The sequence below is a fragment of the Eublepharis macularius genome, chromosome 6, assembly GCF_028583425.1.
Source record: "Eublepharis macularius isolate TG4126 chromosome 6, MPM_Emac_v1.0, whole genome shotgun sequence".
In the NCBI taxonomy this organism is placed as follows: Eukaryota; Metazoa; Chordata; class Lepidosauria; order Squamata; family Eublepharidae; genus Eublepharis; species Eublepharis macularius.
Window position 1 is genome coordinate 111,227,629 of NC_072795.1, and position 27,753 is coordinate 111,255,381.

The 27,753-nt window shown below is 44.1% G+C and overlaps 2 protein-coding genes across 2 annotated transcripts; one reads left to right on the forward strand and one right to left on the reverse strand.

The window, feature by feature from the left end:
• Nucleotides 1-4,754: 4,754 nt before the first annotated feature.
• Nucleotides 4,755-9,858, reverse strand: NODAL (nodal growth differentiation factor). The gene is given in 6 exon segments (XM_054983946.1): nucleotides 4,755-4,904; nucleotides 8,451-8,558; nucleotides 8,561-8,730; nucleotides 8,733-8,826; nucleotides 8,828-9,198; nucleotides 9,846-9,858. Coding segments are annotated over 6 exon segments (906 nt in total).
• Nucleotides 9,859-12,831: 2,973 nt separating this feature from the next.
• On the forward strand, nucleotides 12,832-13,966 carry LOC129332721 (putative nuclease HARBI1). Its single transcript, XM_054983947.1, has 2 exons — nucleotides 12,832-13,098; nucleotides 13,256-13,966. Exons 1-2 carry the CDS (start codon nucleotides 12,832-12,834, stop codon nucleotides 13,964-13,966), a joined length of 978 nt encoding a protein of 325 aa, XP_054839922.1.
• Nucleotides 13,967-27,753: the final 13,787 nt, after the last annotated feature.

Genomic DNA, 27,753 nt, shown 5'->3' on the forward strand with positions numbered 1-27,753 from the left:
TCCAGCAGGGGAAATGGCTATGCTTGAGAGAGAGAGAGGAAAGTGGTAAAGCCGTGACATATTAAGAGACCAGTTAGCACGTTAATATACACTAGTCTTACAACTGATTGTCATTTCCTCTCCATGGAATCATAATGTAAGGGATTTAAATGGAGATCTTTATCCATGTTCGACGTTCTTGCTGAACTACAGTTCCCAGGGGGTGGGGGTGGAGAGAGTGACAAAATGGAATGATGGAGTGACACTGTGACACTGAGAGATCTCTGTCTTTTGGTGCTACACCTCTGAAGATGCCAGCCACAGCTGCTGGCGAAACGTCAGGAACTACAATGCCAAGACCACGGCAATACAGCCCGGAAAACCCACAACAACCATCGTTCTCCGGCCGTGAAAGCCTTCGACAATACAAAATGGAATGACTTTATATCCATGGCCCCTTTTGTTTATGTTGCACATAAAGACATTTAATGTGTCTATATGGTATGCTGCCCTTCCCCCCTTACCATGGTGGGCGAGTGTGTAGAGATCATGGGTTTGTTATCCTTAATGTTTAATGGCTTATCACAGGAGAAACAAATCCAGTCGTAAGCCAAAACTGCATAATTTCAAACATGTACATCACCATTAATCCTAAAGTACTTGTCCTAGCCTTTCACGTACTGATCTGTAGAAACTTGCACACTTCACTTGCCTCGTCATCAAAGGCTGTCTTGACTAATATGCTATTAACAATCATGAAAATACTATGAATTAATTTAATTACTAGGAATTGCATATATGTCTCGGCATCCTGTTTTCACCAGTATACACAAGCCCATTTTCCTTACTCTGTTAACCTGGTGATGTCTTCAAGGCATTTTGACCCATTGTGGTCTTTTTCTAGTCATTTTGCCTGGAGGCTGTTGGGATGTGCAGGCTAAGACGCTGAATGGCCTTGCCTTCTGGCTTTATGACTTCTGCTTTGCTTTTAACAAGTCGCTATAAATCAGTGTTGCTCAACTGTGACAGATACAGCAAGTAACGCAGTGGCAAGATCTCTGGACACTGAGATGACTTGCTCTGCTCCGACCTCTTTGGATCCAGTCTTCAAGGTCCTGAACTCAGAAATGGCCGGATTGGTGGCTTTTCCGATAATGCAAGGCATGCTCAATATGACCAAAGACATGTTGTCCAGTGACATCAAAAAGCTGGATAATATGTATAAAACTAAACAAGAAGGATCAGGTTTCCTCTTTACTCTGCATCCAGGGAAAGGAAAGCCGGTGGGAGGGGGGGGAGCAGTTAGGGACTTAGAATCCCCCCCACACGCGTAGGACGCAGCAGCAGCGACTCAACAGTAGCTTTTAAAAAAAGGTTGCTGTATGTGTGCATGGAAAAAGTCCAGGGAAAGGTCAGTTCTGCCTCTCATGCTTCCTTTCCTTGTGTGAAAATCTGGAGATCGAGAGAAGCAGGACAGAATCAGTCACCCTCTTGTGTGGATATCTGGAGACTGAAGCAGAATGGAATCAGAATCGCCAGAAATTGACTCTGTGGGAAAGACTTGGGAGTCAATCATGCATGAGGCTTGGATGTTGTCCATAGTCAACCAAGGCTTCTGCCTAGAGTTCAAGACAACTCTGCCTCTATCCAACCCTCCACCTCCTCCCGCCTTACTTAAGAGGAGGTGCAGTCATTGCTGAAGAAACAGGACATAGAACTAGTTCCATCTATTTGTGTTTTCCTGATATTTTATTGTGGACAAAAAGGAGGTTCTTGCCCCATTTTAGACCTCCATTCCCTAAACAAGTTTATAATTTTCAAAAAGTTTCAAATGTTGTCATTAAAAGATGTTTTATCCCTGTTAAAAAGCCAAGTTTGGTTCCTTACTGTCGATTTAAAAGATGCTTATTTTCATGTTCCAATAAATGTTCAATACAGAAAGTCCCTTTGCTTTCAGTGTGGTTCCGAGAGCTACCAGTATAAAGTTCTTCCTTTTGGCCTCTCCTCTGCCCCTCACGTCTTTATGAAAATCATGGTAGTAGTATTAAGACACCGCAGGGGAAAAGAGAGTACCATTTCCCCCTATCTTGACGATAGGCTTCTCAGCCACTCCAGAGAATCCCTGCCCCAGTTCTTACCATCCTCCACCAGCTGGGCCTGAGGGTCAATGTGGAGAAGTCGTCTCTGATTCCCTGGCAAAAGGTGATATTTGTGGGGGCAGTCTTAGACTCCTCCCTAGCCCTTGCCTTCCCCACCCTGGAAAGGACAGAGAAATTCTCCTCACTCTGAACAAGGTCTTTTCATACAGGCACCAAGTGCAAAACAAATTCAAGGACTGTTAGGTTTTATGGCCTCTCTGACTCTGTTCTGTTTGCCAGGCTGAGGCTTCGTCCCCTGCAGAACTGGTTCATCAGAGTGTTCCACCCACACTGCAGAACCCATACAAGCGATTCTGTATCCCAAAGTATATCCACACGTCCCTGAAGTAGTGGAACAGCACACACAACCTCTTGATGGAGACCCCCTTTGGCTCCTCCCTAGTTCATATCTCGATCTACACAGATGCCTCTCTGGTGGGATGAGGGGTTTGTTCTGGGATCACTCAGGCAAAGGGAACATGGTACCTTAAAGAATTGTCTCTGCATATCAACCTCCTTGCGCACAGGGCAATAAGGTATGCTCTGAAGGCTCTGGTTTGCCTAGTGGAAGGCAAGAATGTTCAGATGTGCACAGACAATATGACTGCTATGCATTACTTGAACACACAGGGAGGCACAACTTCTCTAGTGCTCTCCTGGGAATCCTCACTGATGTGGGAATAGGCTATCCAGCATCGAGTCACTCTCTTTGCCATACACATGGCGAGCAAGGACAATGTTCTGGCAGAACTACGTATGGCTCATCTGCATGGGCTTCCTCCATCCTGTTTTTGCAGTGTGGGGGGTATCCTACCATAGATCTGTTTGCCACAGATATCAACAGAAGATGTGCTCAATATTGTTCATGAGCGAGAAAAGGGAAGGCCTCTCTCCCGGGGACGCCTTCTAGAGCCCTTGGTTGGGCATCCTCCTGTATGCATTCCCCCCTCTTCCTCTGATGACATTGATTGTCAGCAAGATGATGAGGGAAGGCTCCTCAGCAATTGTAATAACGCCTTACTGGCCAAGGCAAGCCTGCTTTGCCACTCTATTTCAAATGCTGCAGGGCAGAATTTACTATTTCCCCCCAACAACGCACCTGCTACAGGACAATGTAGTTCTCCACCATGAGCTGGGCACTCTAAAACTGACAGCTTGGTTCATATCCCCCAGTCTGAATTTCTCCTCACCAGTCCAGAAGGTCCTGCTGGAAGCTAGGAAACCATCTACCAGGAAATCATACTTAGCCAAATGGAAAATATTTCCTCTTTGGGCGATAGCTAACAACTTGAACCCAGTCTAGGCCTCATTACCATCTGTTTTGCACTATTTGGTCCAGCCAAAGGATCAGGGTTTGGCTAATTCCTCCATTAAAGTCTGCCTAGCAGCCATTTCAGCCTACCATGACAATATAAACGGAAAATCTCTCTTTGCCCAGCCACAGTGCTCTTTCCCCAGCCACAATGCAAGCCCTTCCTCAGAGGTTTATCAAACTTCTATCCACCAGCATCCAGACATCAAAGGTATAATGCTTGATGGACATCATAGACCAGGTGGCCACCTTACACAATTCCACTAGAGGGATGCTCAAGTTGAAGGCTGATAAAGTGGAATGAGCCTTTGTGCATGCCAAAGTCTCTCTGTGCCAGTCGTAGGAGTAGGGGGAAAGTACCAGTAAGACAATGTCCTGATTTAAGTGAAAAGCAGAGACAACCTTTGGCCAAATGGAGAGGCTCCAACAGAGAACCATCTTATCTGCTAACATCTAAATGAAAGGATTCACTCCTCCTCCTAGCTAAGGTCATAGCCATTAGAAAGGTTGTTTTAGCTAGGGCTCGAAAGGTTTATACGTGAGTATAGTGAAGAGAACCAAGGAGAGACTCCACTAAGCCACTTAAGAAAACACCGGATACTGTCAGTACTTCCATGTATCTAAGATCAAGGTGTTTATAGCCATATTCGTCCACAAGAAGTGGGCCTAATTGGTTTTTAACAGTATTTGTTTTAGAACATGGTAGACATGATTATGAAAGAATACACGTTCAGAAACTAGTAAAGAGTCCAGTAGCACCTTTAAGACTAACCAACTTTATTGTAGCATAAGCTTTCGAGGACCACAGTTCTCTTCGTCAGATGCATCACAGAAGAGAACTGTGGTTCTTGAAAGCTTATGCTACAATAAAGTTGGTTAGTCTTAAAGGTGCTACTGGACTCTTTACTATTTTGCGATTACAGACTAACACGGCTAACTCCTCTGGATCTATGACATTCAGGAACACTGGGGTAGGGAGAAAGTTAGCTTACAATGCAAAATACTAGGTCTGTGTGTAGCCCACTTCAAGTCTATTGATTTTAAGAAGCCAGCCTTAGAATCTGGTTACACCAAACTCTCATTGTTGCCTTCAGTAATGAGAACTGGTTGCAGTTATAGATGAAACACTTTTGCTCATCCATAACTTTGCATGCAAGAACGGGCTGTTTTCCACGTTAGAGGCATCATGTTACTTTAACAACAGCTAACGATAAATCAAAAGCACAAGCGCTGTCTTGTCAAATGGCCTATCTTGTCTGCAAAAGTTCATTTTGCTTTGTTGAGCGGGTGGGGGAAATAGAAGCCTTTGCTAAACTACAGCTTCCTCAGTGGCAGCCACATTCTTCTACGGTCATCTCCTCGTGGTGACCAATACTCAGCCTTCCTTCTTAATAGAGCAGGCGAAGTGGTCTCAGTTTTACTGGTATGCAGGAGGAGGCAGGAACTTGTTCTGGGTAAAAATATTTTAGAAAACTCTGGAAAAGAAATGTAGAAAGAAATATATTTTACAGAAGCTGACTCATCTCTAAGTCAGGGTTTCTCAGTCCTTTCATTATGCGAGCATTGCATAATGAAAGATACAACTCAAGGAAAAATAGTACTTTGAGGGGGGGGGTAGCTGATCAACCTATTTAAACAATTGTGTATGCTAAATGAGGTCATATAGGTAAGTTACATTTGTGGTCTTCAGCTATATTCAGCCTATGCATAGAAATAGTGTCGTAATATTGGCCTTTTCAACACGGGCTGTTTTTGTCTGTTCTGGCCCCGTACAGCTTTGACGTATCCTCCGAGTTCTGCATACATGGTCAAAATACCCTGATTCAGTCTTCAAGCTGCTTCACATACATTGCGCAGTGTGTGCAGACCTATTTAGCCCTGCTCATGAGTCTCAGCTGTTCCTTTGTGTGATAGCAGCAGACCAAGAAAGAGGAATCTGGGGGAAGCGGACAGACAGAGCTATGCTCACCACATATTTTCTGCATCTTGCCCATAAACAGTGTGCATAAAGAGTGGTATAACACCCGCGGTAACCAGTAGTTGCTGAGTGGTGGGTCTAACTGTGCTACTGGGAGAAAGCGAATGGGAATTTGGTTTTTCTAAAGAAAAGCTTCTGTTTATATAATCCTAAACAATAATGTGCCAAAGAGCCTTTACAAAGCTGTTTGCATGCAAGTGGCATCCACTTGCCTTTGCACAGCGGAGTGAGCGTTCTGCCTCTTTAGAAAGGAGCCTCCTGGGGCCATAATCTCTGACATTTGTAGCAAATCACCTTTCTAGAGTTCCGGATACACCTTGGAACAGAAGCTTCTTGTGCTTGCCCAGCCCCCTGCATTGTCCAAATGCTTCCTGTGTTAGATTATCATTCCACAGATACATCCTTTGCAAACATTCTCACCTGCCCAAACTCTAAGCTCATGCTGCGGCATCTTTTTCAGCTGCTGCCAATTTTCAGCAAGAAGCCTTTCCTTCAAAATCGCTGGACCAATAAGCTGTTTCAAGCAGTTAGGGGTTTCTATTGAATTCTTTCCTGCATTATTTGCTTATGCGAACAACAACAACAACAACAGAGAGATTACAAAGCTGCTGTAGCGTTGTCTCTTTGCAGATGCCCTAGTTTACTTGGCATGTTTATGTAGGCAGCAGCCTGTTTCCTCGGATGCATGCAGATGGATAAACAGGGTCCATCTTAAATAAGCAAGCGTGTGTGTCATGTTTCTCCTTGCAGAAATAAGAACTATCAGTAGGAATGTGAAAAAAATGAGGTTATCTATTTGAAATGCAGAGGGGATGCCGGGTGAATTCATACAGAGTTGTGTAACGTTTCCGACATGCAGAGACCTTCTACTCTTGCCATTTTGTTAATCTGTATAAAGTGCTTGTTGGACAGGCTGACATTGTCTTCTGCTTTTGTGTAAGAACTGATCATGCTGAATAATGTAAGAGCCCGTTCTGTAGTCTAGCGAGGGACTGTTTTTCTACCAGCTGGGGAAACAATACAAATAATCTGCAGCATATGTTTTCTTCTGCATTTTCCCGTAAACCTGAGCAGCATCCTGTTTTAGGAAGAAGGTAATCCATATTCCAGTCAAACCTTCACCAAAACAAAGATGCATTAAATTACCTGTATTTTAAGTTTTCCCTTCACCTCTCTTTCACTCTCCTCAATATTTTGTTACCGGTAGTAACAACAACGGCATGTATCCAACCATCCTTAGACTTCACAAAGTGAGACCTTACCGGCTTCCTCCTCTTGCCACAGCCCACAGGGTCCCCTAAAATTTTGTCGGAGGGGGGGGGGTCATCGTACTCTCATGAACAACATAGTATGAACTGTAGGGTTCTCCAGTGGAGGGATGGAATTGGCAGGAATTGCCCACCCCTTTTCTACAAATGGAACTGCCATTCTATTGGAGGAACTGAATAGTTGAACTCGTGCCACAATACATATATTTTAATATTTATTGTAATACATATCCTGTTCTTACACAGACTGCCAATCAGATCTGTAACCTTCTTGCCTTTAGTAATACTGCAGCACCAAGTGTTTTCTGACCATTCACTAGCACCTGTCCCTCCATAGCTGCAACGGGAGTGAATCCTGGGCTTCTGTTCTGCTGATGCCAGGCTCTACCAGCACGAGAAGGCTGAGGAGCAATTCCATCCACTTATTCCTCCTTACTGCAGTTTCCTGTATTGCTTGGCTTTTTACTCACGAGAATTTCCCCAAAGGATTGCCTTTTTGGCACTCACAGGCAGCTGGTGAAAGAAGGTCAAAAAGATTTGTCACTGCAAACAACTTCTGCTTACCCAATGATAGGATCCAGCTCAAAATGTTGAGTCTGTTGGGACATTTTGCTCCAGACCGGGCTGCAGGGGGGGGGGGGCGGGCAAGAGGGACAAAATTCCCATCGTGGGCCCTAGTCACAACGGGGATCTCTCAGAACTGAGCGAGTCATGTGATTGATTTTCATAAGGTTTTTGGATTGGGTCTGGATGGTGTGGGCTCCTAGCAAGACTCTTTGTCTGGTGTCCTGTAGAAGTTCCTGGTAGCCTCACCTGCAGCCATTCATCTACTGAAGTTGCTTCAATAAAAAGCATCAATTGTGTCTAGTGTTCAGATACAGAAGTTGAACGTTTGCCCCCGAATATCAGATGGATGAGAGCTGAGTCTTCCAGCAAATGCCTCTTCTATCACATCAGCCCTGTCCTTTCGAGGTGTGAATATATATTCCTGCTGCTGAGAAGAGGCAAGGAAGCAATGATGCCTGTGGAGCAAGCTGGGCTTCAGTAAGGGAGACAGAACAATGGAGACAGAGGAGGAAGAGGTGGCAAGGGGCAGGGCATGGTTTACAACGCTGTTTCTGAACTAGGATCCCTGATGGTCTGGGAACCTCTTTACCATTCATCCTTCTTTTAAAACACTCATTCTCCAATGGAATATTCCATGACAATCTATTGAGAGAAGCAAATCATTTGCGATGCTGATTTCCCTGTACATTTTTATCTGCACTGACTGTGGCAGATAGCAACACAGTTGTTTGGGCTCTTTAAAAGCATAAAGTTGATCTTCTTGGGTTGCACAACTTGTGCAGGCCTCATTCGAAGCACATGAAGCAGGGCCGTTTCCAGATGGCTTACCTGAAGCCGCTCCATGCCGCAATGTTGTGGATCGTGCCGGGGAAAACGCGAAATATCGCGTTTTCTCATGCAAGTTTTGCACGACATTGTGCAAAACTCACGCGAGAAAACGCGATATTTCGTGTTTTCCCCGGCATGATCCACAACATTGCGGCATGGAGCGGCTTCAGGTAAGCCATCTGAAAATGGCCCAGGTCTAGCCCTGTCACAATGCCTGGATGGGAGACCAGCTGGGAGCTATATTTATGCCACTCTAAGCTTTTTGGGAAAATAGCAGGTATTAAGGTATTTATTTTTCCTTCCATCTATAGCAATGTTGCAGAGGAGAATTCAGTTTATTTTATTTTGCTGTTGACAGAGGCTAATTTTGACACTCTTACCTGTAGGTAGGCATTGTTTGTGGGTTGAAATCCCTCATCCAGCAGGACAGGACACTTCCCCTCACAGTGGAAGGCATTGTACTGCTTGGGGTATACAATCCAAGAGCCCCCCAGCCTATCTGATCAAAATCTACATGGAAGTCCACTTTTTGGCACAGGTATTTGGATTCCCATTCTTCTGAGTTCAGGAAAGATGAGTTGAGGGGCTTATTGTGACGCCTGCGTCTCTTTGTGCTCCAGAGGGGGTCTTTGGAAGCCTTGTAGATAAAGTATTTCAAGTTTTCACTCTTTGAAACAAGGCTGAGCTGCTAACTTCTCTCTCTCCTTTGGAAAACCTGGAGAACAGCACCAAGAATGCTTTGTTTGCTGGCAGACCTACAGCACGTGGCCACTCTCTTGAGATTGTGCTTCCACCTTATTTGATCATACTGAAATTATTCTTTTGAGCTGCTATTGGCGAACCACTCGGAGAGTTGCTGCAAGACTTCCAAGGCTAGCCACCATGAAGGGAACGACGGGGGCACCGTAAAGGAGCCCAAATGGACAGTGTGTGAGCTGTTGTGACCACTTTGGCAAGTTTCTTCCTGCTGGTGAAATAAGCCTACCCAAACTGGACCACTGAGGGAGGGAAATTTTCTCTCAGGCCTGGAGAGATGGAGTCTTAACTCAGCCACCTGCAACTCCTCTCCTTGTCTACTAACAGAAAAGCTGAAAATGGTGTTCCATTTCTGTCCCGCTTTACAGACACCTATGATATGAACAAAGCATGGAGATCAGCAAGAGAAGGCAGCTTTCTATGGGAATAAAGTATGTTCCCCTCTATTTCTCACTGCGGTGGTAAACCTGTTTCTCAACTTGTATTCTGCTTAGAGGGGGCTCATGTGACTGAATGCTATTCTATAGGGAACTGAGCACCAGGGAGAAAAGTAGGCTAGTCAGAAGTGGAACAGCCTGGATGCAGGCATAGTGAGCACGAAGCCTAAGACTGGTGGTCTGCCTTACAAAAACAATTTCCAGACTGCATTCTCTGCAGTGCCCCCCCCCCCCACCTTGCTTGAAGAGGTCAGGAAAATTCACACTCTCCTGGCTTTCTGCAAACTATGCAAAACTGAATTATTCAGGAGGGCTTTCTTACACAGGCGATAGGGCTGTGCTGCAAGGAAATGGTTTCAGAGAAAGGCTTTGGTAAAGGGATAGGGACTGTAGATTATACTACTGTGTGCTATCTGTTGCTGCAAGTACATCCTACTGGGTAGTTTCTGCATTGTTTAATATGTTTCGTATTCTGCATTGTTTCAGCTCTGTATCAGATTTCTGCTTGTTTTCAAATTTCTGCAGTCCCTACCCTATTGTATTGTTTATTGGATGTTCCAGCCATTGATCATATTGACTTACACTCTGCAATCATCCTTGAGTCTCAGTGAAAAGGGCAGACTGTAAATAATGCATTTTTTAAAAAATAAAAATGTTACAGAACTGCTTTTAAAGAAAGCATTACAGAATCTTTCAGGCAAGCACACTAATGACCTTGAGTAGAATATTTGGCTCTCAAAAGGTGAGTGAGCCAGTGAGGAAGACCTCTCATTGTACCACTAGGATGGTACAAGCTAGGCAACGTACAGTTAGTAAAAAAAAAAACAAATGAAACAAGTCCAAACTGAACTGTCATTTCCCCCCCCCCCCCTAGAAGGGACGTTTCTGCCTTTTAACAGCAGCATAATAGGCAGAAATCGACAAGAAAAGCTTTTCTCATTGCTGATTCTCCATGCCAAGCCAAGTTTCACTTGCGGCTCTACATTATACATATGTTAAAGTTGCCAACAAAAACCGCGTATGAGGCTGCCTTACACCAAGTCAGCTCAGTGGTCCATCAAACTCAGTACTGCCTGCTCTGACCAGTAGTGGCTTTCTCAGGAGATCAAACTTCCTCTCCAGCACCTGCTCCTTAAGATCCTTTTTAACTGGAGATGCTGGGGCTTGAACCTGGGATTTTCTGGGTGCAAAACAAATGCTCTCCCACTGAATCATCATGATGACCCCATTGCAGTTACTCAAGTTGGCGACATTATGGCGGAAGCTCATGAGGCTTGCAAACTTGCCCAACTCCTTTAGTTTATAATGAGGATTATGCAGAAAAAGTCCCTAGTGGATTGTGTCCATCATCATTTATTACCAACTGCATTATTGATATCTCTTGACCCATGGGATATGGAATAGTATCATTTCCTAGTTAAAGCAATTGATGCAACCACTTGCCTAGCACTGGTTCAGAGCACTAAACAAGGATATCAACATTTATGTTGCATCGTCATATTTTAAAAGTCTTCAATAAGGACATAAGAATGGAAGATACGTGTTTTGATCAATGTAACTTAGTTTGGGTGCAGCCATTTTTTTAAAAAATGTGTGGCCCAAGGAGTGCCATGATGCTTCTCAGTGGGCTTCTTGGAGCCCGTGTGCTTCTTTGACAAATTGTCTCTTCTACAAAGCAAAGAGCCAGTCCGGGCATTCTGCCAGCTTGTTGGTGCAAGACATGCTTTAGGAGCACCACTTTTGTGATGCATTCGTTCAGGAACAGCTCCCTCCATCATAAGAAGATCCTTGGCTTGCAACCTCCCACCATTTTGTCATTGGTCCCAGCACTCCAAGGCAGCCATTTTGGTACCTGCTCCTCATTCTCAAAATGTACCACAGGCTTGACAAGATTGGGGGGCTCTGGTGTGAACTATTAGTTGCAGCTGGTTGCAACTGCATTCCGGTTTTTGTTATTGCACTGAACTCGCTTCACTTTCATCTTCTGAAGACTAATCCAAGAAGCCGCAGCGTTGCTAGTGGCAGCCTCCCTCCATGGAGTCACAACGCCATCATGGCATTAGGTTGATCCTCGACAGAGATAGCCACCAAACTAAATTCACCACATCTTTCTAGTACTTTCCTGTGGGTCCACAACTGCTTATTTGTTGGAACTGCCTCCTTATTTTGTAGCTAGTTTCTGCTGGAAGGCAGTTTACTGTCTGCTCTTAGGGAGATATGTGATAGCAATACAGGCCTGTCCCTATCTGAAGTACAACCCTCACTTAGAGCCAAACTACAAGTGACATCTTACACAGGTTGTACACTAGTCGGCTTCCCTCAAGTTTTGATGGGAAATGTAGGCGCCCTGGTTTTACAGCTTGGCTCTCCATTACAGCTGCAAGACCAGGATGCCTACATTTCCCATCAAAACTTGAGGGAAGCCGACTAGTGTCCAACCTGTGTAAGACGTCACTTGTAGTTTGGCTCTTACTTTGCGTTTTTTGTCCTCTGGGACCAGATGGCTATTATTGAGACTTTGATCCTCCAACTGAACTCCAATCAGTTTTGGAAGGGAATTCTCTGTAAGGGGTTCAAAAGAGTATGTTGTCGATTGGGAAGGGTAGGGATTAACAATGATTTTCTCCTAAATAATGGCTAAGAGTAGGAAGACTGGGCTGGACTTATTCATGTCCCTGACACCCTTTGTGAATGGTAGTCTGGAGCTAATCTAATCACCTCAAGCTGAAAGGAGAGAGAGCTACAGGATGTGGATTGTAAATCCACTTGTATTTTTTTAGGGATCGGTGTCTAGGCCACTGATCTATATTCTCCTTGGCCATTTTCACACTGCCTTATTTTTCCGCTTCCATCCCGCCCCACTTTATTCCGCAATTCTCACTTTCCGTTCTGATTAGTCCTTTTAATCCGATCCCCTCTCATCACACGATGTTCACACCCGCCTCTGAAAAAGCGCCATTTCCTTTCCTAGTAGCGTGATCTGTGACGCGCAGCGAAAGAACCCTCCCCTTTTTTTAAAAAAACATTACTTTCAATAGCGATATACCAAAACATCATTGTAATTGGTTGTTATCGCTCACACCCCGTATCACATGATTGTTTGGTTTCTTGGCATCCACTGACCACTGCATTCTATTGGTTCCAAATTGAGGCGGGCAAATTTGAAATGGTCGGCGGAGTGGGTGTTGAACTAGCAAGTGCTCTTGTTTGCGGTGGTCCTGGTGACTGTGGATGTCTGGCCATGGCATCCCATGTAGCAGTGTTCATTGCGGTGGCAAAACTTGTTTTCAGCCTGATCCAAACTAATTTCCAGCTTCAGTTGGCATACCTGCGGTGGATTATGCAAAGAAGAAAGCACTACATTCGACTCCAGGATTCAATTGCACGCAGGAGGAGGCTAAGTCGGAGGCTTGCAATTCAAAGGAGAAAAAAAATGATGGAAAGGTGGTTCTGCTTGGCCAAGGAGTATGTGCCAAGAAAACGATGGGTCACAGAAAAAAGCCAAGATTGGTGGGACAGAATTGTGCTCTGCTGCTGGGAAGATCAGGACTGGTTGGAGTGCTTTCGGATGACGCGTGACACCTTTGAGAACATTGTCCGCATCCTCAGACCCCGTCTGGAGCGTCAAACTACGTCCTTCCGAAAACCAGTGCCAGTTGAAAAAAGGGTTGCGGTGGCAATCTGGTGCCTTGCCACAGGCAGCTGTTACAGGCAGGCAAAAGACCAGTTCGGCATCGGCCTTGCCACCGTGTGTTCCGCGGTTTTAGAGGTCTGCTATGCATTGGAGACAGAGCTTCTATCGAAGACCATATGCTTGGGTGGCGAAGTGGGAACGGTGAGTGATCCCTCAATTTTTAAAAAAATTTATGCTGTGATTTACATCGATATACCATTACCTCGTTATAATCAACTGCATCTCAGATCTATTCCCTGTTTCCAAGGCAAAGTCCTGGCTTCTTTTGATCATGGCATTCATTTTATCTTTTGTACAGGTTATGGACGGATTTGCAGCACTGGGTTTCCCACATTGCATTGGAGCAATAGACGGGACACATATTCCAATATGTGCTCCTGGCGGAAGCCCGGAGCAGTATGGAAACAGAAAGAAATTTTCATCAATACTCCTTCAAGGGACTGTGGACCATCGCGGGCGATTCATAGACGTCGAAATCGGGTGGAGCGGAAAGAATCACGACGCCTTTGTGTTCAGGAACTCAGCAATTTGTGCCGCCATGGATGCAGGAACATTCATTCCTGGAAATCCCAGTCTTCAGTTGGGAGATGTCACTGTCCCCCCTCTAATTATTTCTGATGGAGCTTATCCTCTTCGACGTTGGCTCATGAAGCCATATGGAAACCACGGAGAAACAGATGCCCACAGACATTTCGACAGATCACTTTCCCGCTCTAGGAATGTGGTGGAGAGATGTTTTGGCCGTTTAAAATCAAGATGGAGGTGTTTGGCCAGCCGCCTCAATTGCAGAGAGGAGAACGTGGTGGCGGTGGTGACGGCCTGCGCCATCCTGCATAACATCTGTGAGGAGCGTGGACACAATTCTGTTAGTTGCCTGGGTGATCCCAATCCGGTATTGGTTCCACAGGAAGAGGATGCAGATTTGGAACCGGACAGAGGCCACTTAGAGGAGGGGAAAGTCGTGCGAGAGGCTCTGTCCACATTCATGTTTACTGACTTTCGACGTTGAATGATTGTGATCTGTTTTTATGAGATTTCTCTTCCCTTCACTGCATACAGTTCTTTTTCTAGAATTTAATTATCATTATTTGCAACCATGTTAAAAAATTAAATTGAGTGTTATTCTTCGATGGATGTCCTTCTTTGTGTCCCTCTTTTGAAATTTGTAATGGTATAGAAAGGTGGTTAGAGGAATGCAGTGCCGTGTTTCAAGACATGGAAACAGCTCCAAGGGAGGGTCTGGAGTAATTGTGCACGGGGATGGACAAAACCAGTTTAACAGAAGTGGTGCCGGGGGGGGGGTGGAGAATTTTTTCTACAGAATTAAAATTGACAATATGCCTAGGTTTGCCAGACAGGAGAAGGGTCTGCCGTCAGATGGACAATTTTGTGGTCACAGAACACACTACATCGGCAGCTGTAGAGCAATCTTCCCCATTTCCCCGAGCTTGTTCTTGAACCAAAACTGGGCAGATACAGAAGAGGAGGGGAGAAGAGAGAGAGAAAAGAAGGGGATTCTCGAAAGCTTATGCTACAATAAAATTGGCTAGTCTTAAAGGTGCTACTGGACTCTTTTTGATTCTGCTACTACAAACTAACACGGCTAACTCCTCTGGTTCTTGAACCGTTACTCTTGGGCTTCATGATTAATTGTGACCTTTGTGTCTTAACCCTCAGGGCCACAAATTAAACTTGGGCTTTCAGATCTTTGTCCAAGCCAACGTTGACAGGGTGAGGGGTTTGCGTTGGTGCCATCTAATTGTGGTGCCTTTCATCCCGACACTGACATGGAATTTATGTCTATTTTCAAGGAATGGTTTTTTGTCACTTTAGTTATTGCACAAATATTCACCAACACCAAAGAGGACAGATTTCTTGCCAAGTTAAGTTTTGGAAGCTTTGCACGCCGTGTACAGGGACCTTTTCGAGTTTGTGCAATTATCCCAAAAGACAACTTTAAATCAGCACTCAGCAGAGGAAAAGGATCTTGCGATCTCTCCATTTGTTTTTTATACACTTAGTGTTGTGCAACTAGAGAAATGAACGTGGGTGGTCGGTACGCTGGGCACTGATTTTAATTCTACACCCAATTTCCTGGACCAATAAGCAGAGGTCCTCGGGTATTCCTTCTTATCCACGTGCGAGTGCATGCGCATTAATGGCCCGCCTTTCTACCGGTATACCGTTAGAAAAGGCGAAAAAATGGCGGCAAGACGGCGTGGTGCTTTCTGGAAAGATGAAGAAGTGGAGACTCTGCTTATGCTTCTCCTGCATTCTGGAAAGGTGACCCGGCTGATGAACAGCACGCATTTGCCGACTCGGTCAACATTTTTGAGAGCCTCAAGAGAAATGACGCGGCATGGATACCCTCGGACAGAGGAGCAGTGCCGCTCAAAATTCAAAAGGGTGAAGGCCTCATTTTATGACTCTTTAGAGGCCTGGCAGGGCATACCTCGACACAGTGGGAAGCCTCCGTACTTCGCCACGATGATGCGGCTTTGGGAGTCTGCCGGCCATCCCCGCTGGGAAGATCGAAGGCATGCCGGTAAGTGTGACTGTGACGTTCTCTCATTCTTCCTGTTGAATATTTCAACTGATGTTGTGATGTTGATTGAAGTTCTCAACCACTGACCCAATGTCCTGCCGGGCATCCCCGATGTCCTCCTGGGCACTATCCCCCCCCAGAAAATTGGTTTATTTATTTTTTGGGTTTTTTTTTTGCAGCTCTCCTCCGCGGAAGAAGGAGGTCGAGACCGGAACGTCAGGAAGAGGATCAGCCAGAAGAGGAAGCCGGGCCCATTCCTGAGGAGGCGCCTGTACCCACCAGAGAAGATCTAGAAGAAGACGTGACAGCAGAGATAAGCACTGGTGAGTATGTCTTCCCTTCCCTTTTTTTTTTCCTCAGACGTGCAGGGTCGATTGTTCAAGGTGGTCGTGGGGCGCTTTGAACAGAGATTGGCAACCCCACCCACTATCCCCGGCAATATTTGGCAAGCTCCTTGGTATAGAAAAGCGCTGGGTTATCTCCCCTATTTCGCACCTTTCTCACCACATCAACAATAATTTTGACACATGTCATTGCTGTGGCTTGACCTGTTGCTGCTTGATGAAAAAGGGGCCACGTGGGACCCTTTGGAAGACCTAATCCCAAAATCCCCTTTCACTATTGGTGATCTTTATTCACACCTTTAGAATCATGTTTGGCAATCTCATATTGTCAATTTCCCAATTGTTTTCCAAAGGCATCCCCCCACCCCCTAGCACTGATTGTGCTACAGATCAAGCTGCAAGTGGTGAGTTGCACTTGCCTGTCAAGTGAGCACACCAATGTGTATTCCTCCCTGTTTACTCGACCTCCACTCACCCACCTCTAGAGCTGCACGTGAGAAGGTGGTGGAAAAGTGGAGGGCTAGTGAACGGGGTGGAATATTCATGAGTCTCTTCACTTGCCTTTAAAGTGTCACCAGACACTTGCAGCTTGGTTCACAGAGACCAGTCTATAGTGGAGACTCGCCAGCCTCAGACCATCGATTGCAATCTTGACGTACTACACAAAATTTCTTTTTTGGATTGCAATGTTGGTTTCTGCATGCGATGCAATCACTGGATGTGATGGCTGCAGGAGGGACATGGTGGCTGAAAAGAGTTTGAGCCTGTGGTTCCCTGAAACACTCTACTCAACCGATGCTTCAATCACACAGATAGTGTGAGGATAATAAGAGATTCAATTTCGTTAAAAAAAAAAAAAGCAAAAAACCCACCACACTGCGTGTGCGGCAACTAATGGTAGACCATAACCTGCACAGCTGCAGTCATGCATAATTGGAACTTACATATTCGAATCTGATTGACTTTTACACAGCGACTCTCGATTTTAACCAAATTCAGGTTTATTCAAACAACTGACTTAAGCACCAAAAACAATCATTTATGGCCAGGAATGACAACACATGGGGTAAATAATTATTTCTTTAAAGGAGCATTTGTGGCCATTGACCAAGGATGATTTTGATCAAAGAATAACTTTGCTGTGTTCACAGGGGAAGACAACGTTGCCCCATCTACTTCAGTCATTGATGATGCAGGACATGAAAGCTCCCATGAAAAAAGAGTGCCTGAGACAAAAGGAAAAACCTTGGATGATGTCTGCACCACACTAGACAAAATGGAGCAACGAGTGATGTTGACCTGTAAGTGGAATTCTATTTTTTAAGATAAAACACATTCAACTTCAGCACTCCAGAAGGCCACAGAAGAATTTGGGGGACAGAATTCAGTGAGGGCACCACCATGAAAACATGTTCTAATGTGTTCAAATTGCAGCTAAGTGATACATTTTCTTTCATCATATTGAAAGAGGTATCCTGAAACTGAGCATGTCTAAATCTTGAGAAAATGCCAAAATTTTGAGCCCTGTGATGCACTAAGTAATTATGAAAAAAAAACCACTACATTGATTGCTCGCATTTCTCTATCCAGTCAACAGATATGAGAAGCGCCTCAGCTTCATGGAGAAAAAAATGTCCAGGTACTGCCGCCGTCTGCATCTACTGGAGAGGGCTCTACAGGGAAAGGAATCCACCGCCACCTCGACCCAAACCCTGTAAATTGAGTATTGTCCTATGGCCTTTTTTTTTTCTTAAGTTACTAGAGTTTTTCACTGATGTTTTCCAGTCAGATTTGTATATTTTGGTTACAATAAAGACCACGTTTGTGTTTCTCATACTGTTTGCTTGACTTTCTTGAACCAAGAAAATGAGTATAAAGACAAATTTGTTATTTGGATTGTGGGGCACATTGGCAAAGCCCTGGCTGCTACAGAGTGAGTCTGTCCCTTGCCCGCCCTACACATGAACGCTTGGGTTGAGATGACCTCTCTGGCTGTGAGGAGGTGATGGGTGGATGGGTTTGAACCTCACTGCAGCTGTTGACTCCCTGTCTCAGAAGCAGGGCTTCACCAATGTTCTGGAGAGCGCTGACAGCGTTATTCAAAATGTCAAAATTTCTACTAAATGCCTCCTTGAAGAGTAGCCGTTCCTGTCTGTTCTCGGACATGAACTCATTATGCCATTCTCTTGATTCCCGCTGCTCCCTTCGTCTCTCCTCTAGCTCCATGGAATGCTGTTTTGAGGACTGACACATCATTTTATCAGCCACACAATACAGCCCTGCAGAATTTCTTTTTCTGGTTCTCAAGCCGGCCAATCGTGTTCTCGGTGACTGTTCAGCCAGTGGCCTGGAAGGCGTCTCTGGAAAAAAAATTGAACGGAAAATCAAAATATTTTCACCAAGGTAACCTATGATAAATCATGCACAGAACGCACAAAACAACATCCCTTGATGTGCCATTTGCCGCTATTGCACAGAGTTAGAAAGATTTTGTGGCGAGGCATGGTTAGTGACGTGGGTTTAGTGGTTATAAGAGCTGCAATATAACTTGGAGTCCAAGATAGGATTTCCCGCACCTTTGCTTGAATCCAGCCAGTATAGCTTTTAATAAACACAGTCCTATATCGCCCCATCAGCCGCTCACCCCTCTCTGTGAGGGATGTGGTGGAGTGTTAAAATTGACCTTCTTTTGGAATTCAAGTTTGGAAGATCCGGTTTTCCTCATATATGGGATATCAATAAACCAACCTTGTCTTAACCATGCTGTGGCGGCTTTCTCACAAGTGTAGCAAGCGATGGCATCTGAGAAAGTTCTACAGAAAAGGTTAATGGAAAAAATAAAAGAAAAGCACCGAGAATCCAACATTAATCCTATTGAGTTGAGCATAGTACCTTGTGTGTCAGTTCTGGACGACCGGAGAATCGATGGGTCATTCTCCTTTTCCGCCTCAACGGCATCCTCCTCCCCTGCAGGCTCATTCCCTCCTGTGCCAAAGGAATGACAAGTGATGACAATGGATTTCCCACATACATACCCACAAACATACCCACATACATACCCACTTCATCAAACAAGTGGATGACGTCTTTGCGCCGTGCGTCGTTCACTTCTACAAAGGTGTGTGAGAACACACATCGCAAATTGCCCACATCTGTGGGTTGTCGTTCTGCTATCTTTTTCCTTTAATTTGTTTTTCCAAAATTATTATGGTAGATCCTGCCGCATGTTTCATGATGGAAAATGAATTGCAACCTTGGTTAAACTCGTCTTCAGGAAAATTAAAACCATAATCCACCGAAAAATTCCTTCTCACCATGCTCATCCAATCCCTCGATTGTGGCATCCAGATCCTGATCCATAGCTTGCGCCCCCAGTTCCATGTCTTCCTCATTGTCTAGCGAAGGGAAAAACAATGGAGCGATTAGAACCCCCCCCTTGTTATTCCCCCCCTAACCAACCCACAACACACAGGTCAGCTCTGAACACCACACCACCTACCCATTGAGATTGGAGTTGATGTGGTGTCATGCGTGGGCAAAATCTCCATGCATTCGTGGGAGAAGAGCTCCTCGGACCCCTCCTGAGGCTCAGAAGTACTCGTTCTGGGCTCCTCCCTGACCTGCAGAATGATGCTGCGAGAAACCCTTTTTGGTCTCACACTTGCATCGCCATGGAGAATTCTGTCCAACTCTTTATAATAAGGGCAAGTGGCTGGTGCATTCCCTGAACGATTATTATGAGCCACCACCCTTTTGTACTCCAGACGCATGGTCTTAGTTTTGCTGCGACACTCCAGGGCAGAGCGATTATGACCCCGCAGGGCCATCTGCTCAGCCACCTTAACAAAGCAGTCAAAGTTTCGGTGAGAACTTTTCAAAGCATCCTGGATCTTTTCTTCTCCCCAACAACTCAGTAGGTCAAGAATCTCCTTTTCTTTCCAAGAGGCACCCCTGCCCCCAACTGCCTTCAGTTGATCAGACATGTCTTTGTCACTCACCGTACGCTCAACACACAGAGCCTCCGTCTGGCTTAGTTTCTGACCTGTAAATAATAATTTTCAAAAGGAGCGCCAAAAAAAACGTTCTTGAAGACGTGGTTTCTACTTGTGGAGCAACCTTGGGCATGCGCAGTGGTGAAAATGGAACGTTACTTTCCCGCTCCACACCAAAAGAAAAAATCCCCTCAACGCTGCTGCGGGAATAAATCATTTTCCAAATTTAAAACTCAATTTATTACCGATAATGTCAGCAACGTGTGACAACACCGTCAGAATATCATTATCATAGAAGCACAGTCCTGAAAGAAGGCATGTGAAATTTATACAAAATCGCATGTTACTCTTTGAGGAATTTTTTTTTTTAAAAAAAACCAAGAATATGCCTTGGCTTGACTGATGTGACCAGATGGGTTTTGGGGTGCGGTGTTCAGAAAATGGTGATGGTGAAATGCCATTTTTTGAATTATAAAAAGGCACAACTGTGACGCCACGATTTCCAACACAATCTTCCTTAGAGATCAAAGAATGTTACAGTCCCACCAAAGAAAAAAACACAGACGTATTATTTATTCGCGTTTCTGATATGTAATAATTGTCAATGCTGTAAAGGAAAAAAATTGGGGGGGGGGTTGTGCTGCTCAATAGGAGGAGCTCTTTAACAAAAGGGGGGGTGTTCAGTGCTGTTCCAAAAAAACGTGTTAATGGTATAACGGTATACTGTTACGATAAAAAAACACAATAATTTTTTATGGGAGACAAGACAGGACATCCGAGGGGCAGGGTGAGTTGTCTCGACAACTCTGGGAGTGGCCAACAAAGCTGACAGTTTGCGGAACAGTGAAATGCCGCATCTCGAGTGTTCGCATTCGGGGGGGGAAAGGCGGAACAAACCCGTCACTTGGAAAAGAAGCGGAACTGGTAATTGCGGGGTTTGGGGGAAAATATTGCGGTACATGCTTGGAATAACTACGAGGGAATGGGAACGAAAGCGCAAAACGCGGTACATTGGCGCTCGCGTTACGCTATAATAAGGCAGTGTGAAAGCGGCCCTTGTTTAGGTCACTGAAAGAGGGCAAAAGCCCCAAAAGCTGGAAGCAAGGTAAGTAGGTGGGTGGAGAGCATTACAAATGGATATTTTGAGAGCCCTGCTCTCCAAGGTGGAGTTTATTCAGCCAGCAATGTGTATTGAGACAGCTGGGAGTGTCTGGAAAGGAAGACTGAAGGTTTATTGGCTTCCCAAATACTTGCATATCTTGGTATGCAGATAAAGTATCTCTAAAGTCAACTTTGTGAGAACCACCAGGAGCAGACCAGAAGGAATATGCCAAAATGTGATGAGCAGCAATAACCAAGCCAAGCTCTAAAAGTACATGTAACTCTTTGTAAAGGCAATGTGGTGACAGTCTGTAGGCAGCTTATTTTGATGATGGGGTTATATCTGCTCCTTGCGGACCATTAGAGGAAGTGGAAAACACCTGCACTAGTGTTCTTGGCTGACTAGAAAAACTGCAGGACTGAATGTGTATAGAGCCTGGAGTTGCCCTGGGGGAAAAACTACAAGTCTTTCCAAGGACACATCCTGTGCTTGGGGGTATTTACTACAGTGCTGAACCGAGAACACAGGCTGTGTGGTCTTGCCTTGAATGAATAGCTGCAGAGCTTCACTTAGCTCTCCTTCAATTACGTTCTTGGATCTACTGCCTAAGCAAAAGGCTTCAGTACTAGGTGCCTGTGCTGGGGCAGGGAACAGGATAGAAACATCCAAGATTTGAGTCCAGTAGCACCTTAAAAACCAACACGATTTTCACAGTACAAGCTTTTGAGAGTCAAAGCTGCTTTCTGATGAAGAGAGCTTTGACTCTTGAAAGCTTACATGCTGAAAATCTTGTTGGTCTTTAAGATGCTACTGGACTCAAAAATTTTGCTGTTCTACAGCAGACCAATATGGCTACTTGTTCTCTATTTATATGATACTTTGGTCTATTTTTTTTTAAATGCCACCATTACTGTTTCTAGATTTTTTTTTTTAACCAACCTGGCTATCCACAATCTTTGTCCAAACCTGCAATCCTAAGAATGTTTTCCTGGGAGCAAGCCCATTGAATAAAATGAGGCTTACTTTTGAGCAGATCTGCCTAGATTGCTTGCTGAGTTACCTAAGAAAACTGAAAAGTTTTGCTTTGAGTGTCAAGGGATGCAAAGAGACTTGAATCTTCAAGGCAACTTTAGAGCTGCACAGTGGTTTCAAACATTCAAAGCAAACCCATCCAAAGAAAGCAAAACCGCATGAAGCTGCCGTCTGCTGAAGCTGCTTTTCCTCCGCCCGTCGAGTTCAGCACTGTCTGCTCAGACTTGCAGCAGCTCTGCAGGGACTCAGCCAGAGCTCTTTCGTATCACCTACAGCCTGATCCTCCTTTTAACTGGATTTGCCTGGGATTGAACACGGGACGTTCTGCATACCAAGCAGATACTCTACCGCTGAGCCTGTCTGAACTTCTTCAAGTGCCATTAATATAGAACAAAGACAGCTCAATCGGTCAGGCTTATTCTTGTTGGTAGACCATTCATAGAATCCATTCAGGATGATTACAAGGAAACATAAACCTGTATGAACTCCATTCCACTGAGCATGGTTCAGCCCTTTACTCCCAGCTGAAACTGCTTAAGAAAGTGTCCCTGATACCGAGTTCAGAATGAGGCGCAGCCTCCCTGTACGGAGCAACTTTCCTCTGTGACTATTACAGGCAGAACGGACGTATGCTTTGGACCCAGGTCAGATGTCTTGCTGACATGTGGGTTGAAAAGAAGGGATACGGAAGTGCAAAGATAGAGGTTTCTTCTCTAGCCCTCGTATTGTCATGAATTTGGGAGGGGGGGGATACAGTCCACTGGCTCACTCTGCAGTGATAGCAAAGTTTGTAGGTCAACACTCTCACTTCTAGCACAAGATAATAAAAAGACCAAAAGTATGCAAAGGTCTTCACTGACCCCCAGCAAATGCTTGCAGGCCATTCCAAATCCTTATTTCTGTGTTTTCCCCCATGTCAGTGTCAACAAAGCCTTTCTAAATATAGGTGCAATTATTTCATATAAATTATATTTATAGCAAGTCTTGTGAGGTAGAAAAAAATAAATATTACAATAGTAGAACTACAGCAGTAGTTCTACTATTGTAGTGTGCTTTTTGACTCTCATTTCTGGCCAGAGCTTTTTTTTCAGGGGGAACAAATTGGAATGGAGTTCCAGCACCTCTTGGACATCTGGGACTTGGGTTGAGAGGGAAGAACATCATGAGCACCAGCACCTCTTTTTTTGGGGGGAAAATAGCACTGGTTCTGGTAGACCCAGTGCTTTTTTTTCCCAAAGAGAGAGATGAGATGAGATGGTAAGGGACAGGGACTGTAGACTATTCTACTGGGTACTGTCTGCTGATGTAGATATACTTCTTCTGGGTTAATTTCCACCTTGTTAAAGATGTCATGTTTAATTACTTATGCTTTGTTTCAAAAAGTGTCATCTCTGTGTTTGGATTTGTTTGTTTTCAGATTTCTGCAACCCATACCCTGTTATATTTGTTCACTGAATGTCCTACCTGTTGATCATATTGTATTTTTGTTTATTGAATTTTCTAGCTGTTGATTATATTGACTTGCGCTGTGTAATTCGCCTTGGGTCTCAATGAGAATGACTGACTATAAAGAAGTAAGTAAGTTAAGTTTCACCCCTGAGTTCTGGGCACTGATTGCTTACATAGGCAAGGCTTCCAAAGAGTTACAACGGTACTTTATACAGATGCTGGAACTGTTCCATAATGATTCCCTTGTTAGAGATAAGCATGACCTGACCATGGAGCATATGTTAGGACAAATTTATAGACTCTTACTTCAATATGATACAGAAACAGAACATGTTAAAACTCAGAACCTTGGAAAAGAGATCATATTTCAAAAGTGGGAAAATTTATGGATGAAAGATATAAAATTCACTGCAGGTCAATTATTAAGAGAAAATTGGTATAAAATGTTTTATCAATGATATATTACCCCAAAAGATATTGAAAGGATAAGAAACATGCAGGGTCGTGTTGACAGTGTAAAGAAGCGGAAGGTAGTTTTTATCACATGTGCTGCACTTGTAAAAAAAACACAAAAAATCTGAAAAGATATACATGCTGAGACACATGAATTGCTTAGATATATGTTGACGGCATCCAGAGTAGCAATGGCAACCAAATGGAAAGTAGAAGAATGTCCAATCAGAGAAAATTGGGAAGATAAAATGGCAGAATATGCAGTAATGGCAAAATTAACGAATTATATAAACAAAAGAACAATCAAAGAACTGGGAAGCAGTCTAACTCTGATATGGAATTATGGGAATTATGGAAATAGAAAATGACTTAAATTCATAATATAGAGTTAATTAAATAGGTGTCATGGACCAGTCTGGGCTCACTGAAAGTGAGGACTCCTCAGAAGGAGAGGAGCCTCGTGTAGCCAGCCCTGACTCAGCAGAAGCTGGCGACCAGGAAGAACAGCTGCTGGCTAATCAGAGTCCACAGCCAGCAGCTGAGCCATCTCCAACACCACTGACACCCTCCAGCTCTAACACCACCGGTGAAGCCCAGCCACCAGTTGCCCAAAGTCCTCAGTCAGCAGCTGAGTCAGAGGCACCCATGCCCTCCAGCTCCAAAACCACTGGTGAAGCACAGCCAAGGATGCCCAGACCTCTAGCGTCACCCAGAGAGCACTGCAGACAAAAGCAGCATGTGGAGCTGCAGGAGAGGAGGCAAAGTACACGCGTCCTGGCCAGATGCCAGCTGCTTGTTGAGAGTGATGAGGAGTGAGCACAGGACAACTCCCAAGCAGCTGGCTGCAAGCCCAGCCTGTTTATAAAACCTAGCCACAGAAGACCCAGGAGGCATGGAAGCAACATGTCAGAATCCTGCTTTGACTGCGACCATGCCCTTGCTCTTGCCTTGCTGTGTGACTCCTGGACTGTGCCTTGACCTTGTTTCCGGATCGCCCTTACTCTGACTGGTAACTGATCTACGGGCCTCCTTGACTTGGCTTTTGGATTCTGGACTTTGTACTCACTCCTGGCTTTGGACTTGTGCTCTGACCTCAGACCGGACTTGGACAACTCTGCTTAGGCTGTCCCAGCTCATGACAGTAGATATATATGTCATTTAATTGATCGGTTTAGTGTAATCAGTATTAATAAACTAAATATGATATAATAATTTATATTTAATACTTTATAGATATAAAACACTATCACACCACGTGAAAATATTTTAAATGTATCGTTTGTTTTCTTTGAACCAGTAATCATAAAATATAGTAATGCCATTGTAGTAAAATGTTAATATATGATGTTAAATATTTTATAATTTGTAGTAGTTGATAAATAATTTTTTAAAATTTTAATCTAACCTGAGTATATAGCTCAATAATATTGAATGATTTAAGAATGAGACAATTAGGATGGAGAGAGGAAACATTTCTGAATTTATTTGTGTTGTATACCTGAAAAATATAACATAGTTGTAGTATTTTAATAATCTTTGTAATGTGTATCTTTAATTTTCTTGTAAACCGAAATGTTTTTGTTCTTTTTCTTTTTTGTATCGCCCTATTTTTAAAAACATAGAAAATATCTTTTAAAAAATAATAAAAAGGTGATGGGTGCCAGCATAAAATGGCTGGTGGAAGAGCTGGACCCGCCCACAAAATAGCTGCTGGAAGAGGTAGAGGAAGATTAGAAGTTATAAAATATTGTCATGGTGGTAATAATGGCTATGACAATGAATTAAAAAATATGGAGGTAAGAAGTCCTCCCTCCCAAGAAAAAAAGAATCAGCACGTTCAATTTTAACCATATATATAAGCAAGTACTACCTCTGGTCTACGGCACGGACTTACTCTGATGCATGCTTACCTGTTGTATGGTCCACTATAAAGGCCAGGTTTTTCATTTACAAAACTGAAATTATGGAATGAGTATGTTGTGAAAAGCCTTTGTGAGCAAAAGGAAATAGCTGAGAATGGTGAGAATGGTCCCAGGGATAAGCCCGAACATGTACGTCTGGCTCTCTGGAGAGTACTGCTGTAATCGAGATCCTTTAGCTTTAATTTTATAACTCTTAGGGTCTCATTTGTCTGTAAAGATGTTATATCAATATCCAGAATTTTTAGTTTCTGGTTAATTAAATTAGTTCGGCTACTCTTATAGGTATCCTGCGAGATCAAATGTGCAAAACCTACTTTCCCTGAATTGTCCTTGTAAATTTCCTTGTTCAAGAACAACTTAATCCATGCTCTCTTCTCAATTGAGGGTTGGGCGAATTCCACCCTAAGTGCAGTACCTGCTACGCATCTTGGGACTGCCGCTATCTCCCTCAAAAATGTGTGTAGAGGGGTGTCAAGGTTGTCGGATACACCTTCAATCCACACTCCACACCCATAAAGTATCTGTGGGATAACCTTAGCATTAAAAATCCTAATGGCTGCTGGTATATGTTTTGCTCCTTTGGAGTAAAAGAATTTTTTAATTGCCATTGATGAAATGTTTGCAGCCTTCAGAGCAGCCTGAATATGTGGTTTCCATGATAGATTGTAATTAAAAGTGATACCAAGATAACTAAAGGAGGGGACTCTCTCCAAAGCCCCTCCCAGTACTCTTATCGATTTGGAGCCGTTATGGAAGGACCTGGAAAATCTCAGGACTTTTGATTTAGCATAATATAGCATAATTTTCATTTACAAAACTGAAATTATGGAATGAGTATGTTGTGAAAAGCCTTTGTGAGCAAAAGGAAATAGCTGAGAATGGTTTTTTAATAAGCTCATATACACACTCAAAGCATGCTTAACAAGACTGTTATGGGTTATTATATTTTCTAAAACAGAGTTCTTGTCTCAGATCTGTAGTAATTAATAGCTTCCACTACACCTGTTCTGGTAAACTCCGGAGCGCTGCTTCTCTGGAGGAAGGGGCTTCACTCCTCTACTCTCCCAGGCCAGCCAGCCCTGTTCCCTCCGGAGTGCTGCTACTTGGGAGAAAAGGGCTCTGGCAAGGTTGAGGGAGAGGAGGGCTTCACTCCTCCCCCACCAGCCAGCCAGCCTCCCTTTGTCCCAAGCACTGCTATCAGGTTTGAGAGGGAATGGCTTTTCTTTTCCTGCACGTGGTGACTATGTTGTCCCCCCCCCCTCCAGCTGCAGCTGCAGCGCCTCTTGAGGCACCAGGCTTGGGATAAGAAAAAAAAGCTTTCCTGCCTTTCCACCTGCCAGACTGAATGGATGAAAAAATAGTTCTGTAAGATCTAGGGCAGAGTGGCTTACTTGAGGCAAGTAAGATCCTTCTGTTTGGCATAGGCCCAGTCTGGCCACACCCACTTTCCAGAAAAAGCCTCAGTAGGCACCAAAAAGGTGTCTGTGGATGCCCTTGTGCCCACTGGCTATGTGTTGGGGATCCCTGCAGTAGAGGTACTGAGTTTCTGCTTGGTGCTGTTGTCAACTGGCTGACAGCAAACAAACTGAAATTGAACCCAGACAAGACTGAAGTGATGCTGGTTGGAAAAGCAGAGATCTTGAAGGACATTTTGCATCCGACCTTTGATGGGGTTCAGTTGACCCTAGCTGACCCAGTTAAGAGGAGCAATACAAACAAGCTAGAGAGTATCGCTATATCAAAGGTACAACAAAAAGAACAATTCACAAAACTTTACTAAGTATAAGTTACAAACAAGCAATAAAAGTAATTTCCATAATAATTTACTCAATAATCAAGGAACAATTATTTAGATATATGTTCACAAAGTCTTCCAACTGAAGAGAAGAAATACTCTATCACTGTGTCAACAAGGAAATACTCTCTTAAAGACCATTCAAGTCTTAGGGAGACAATA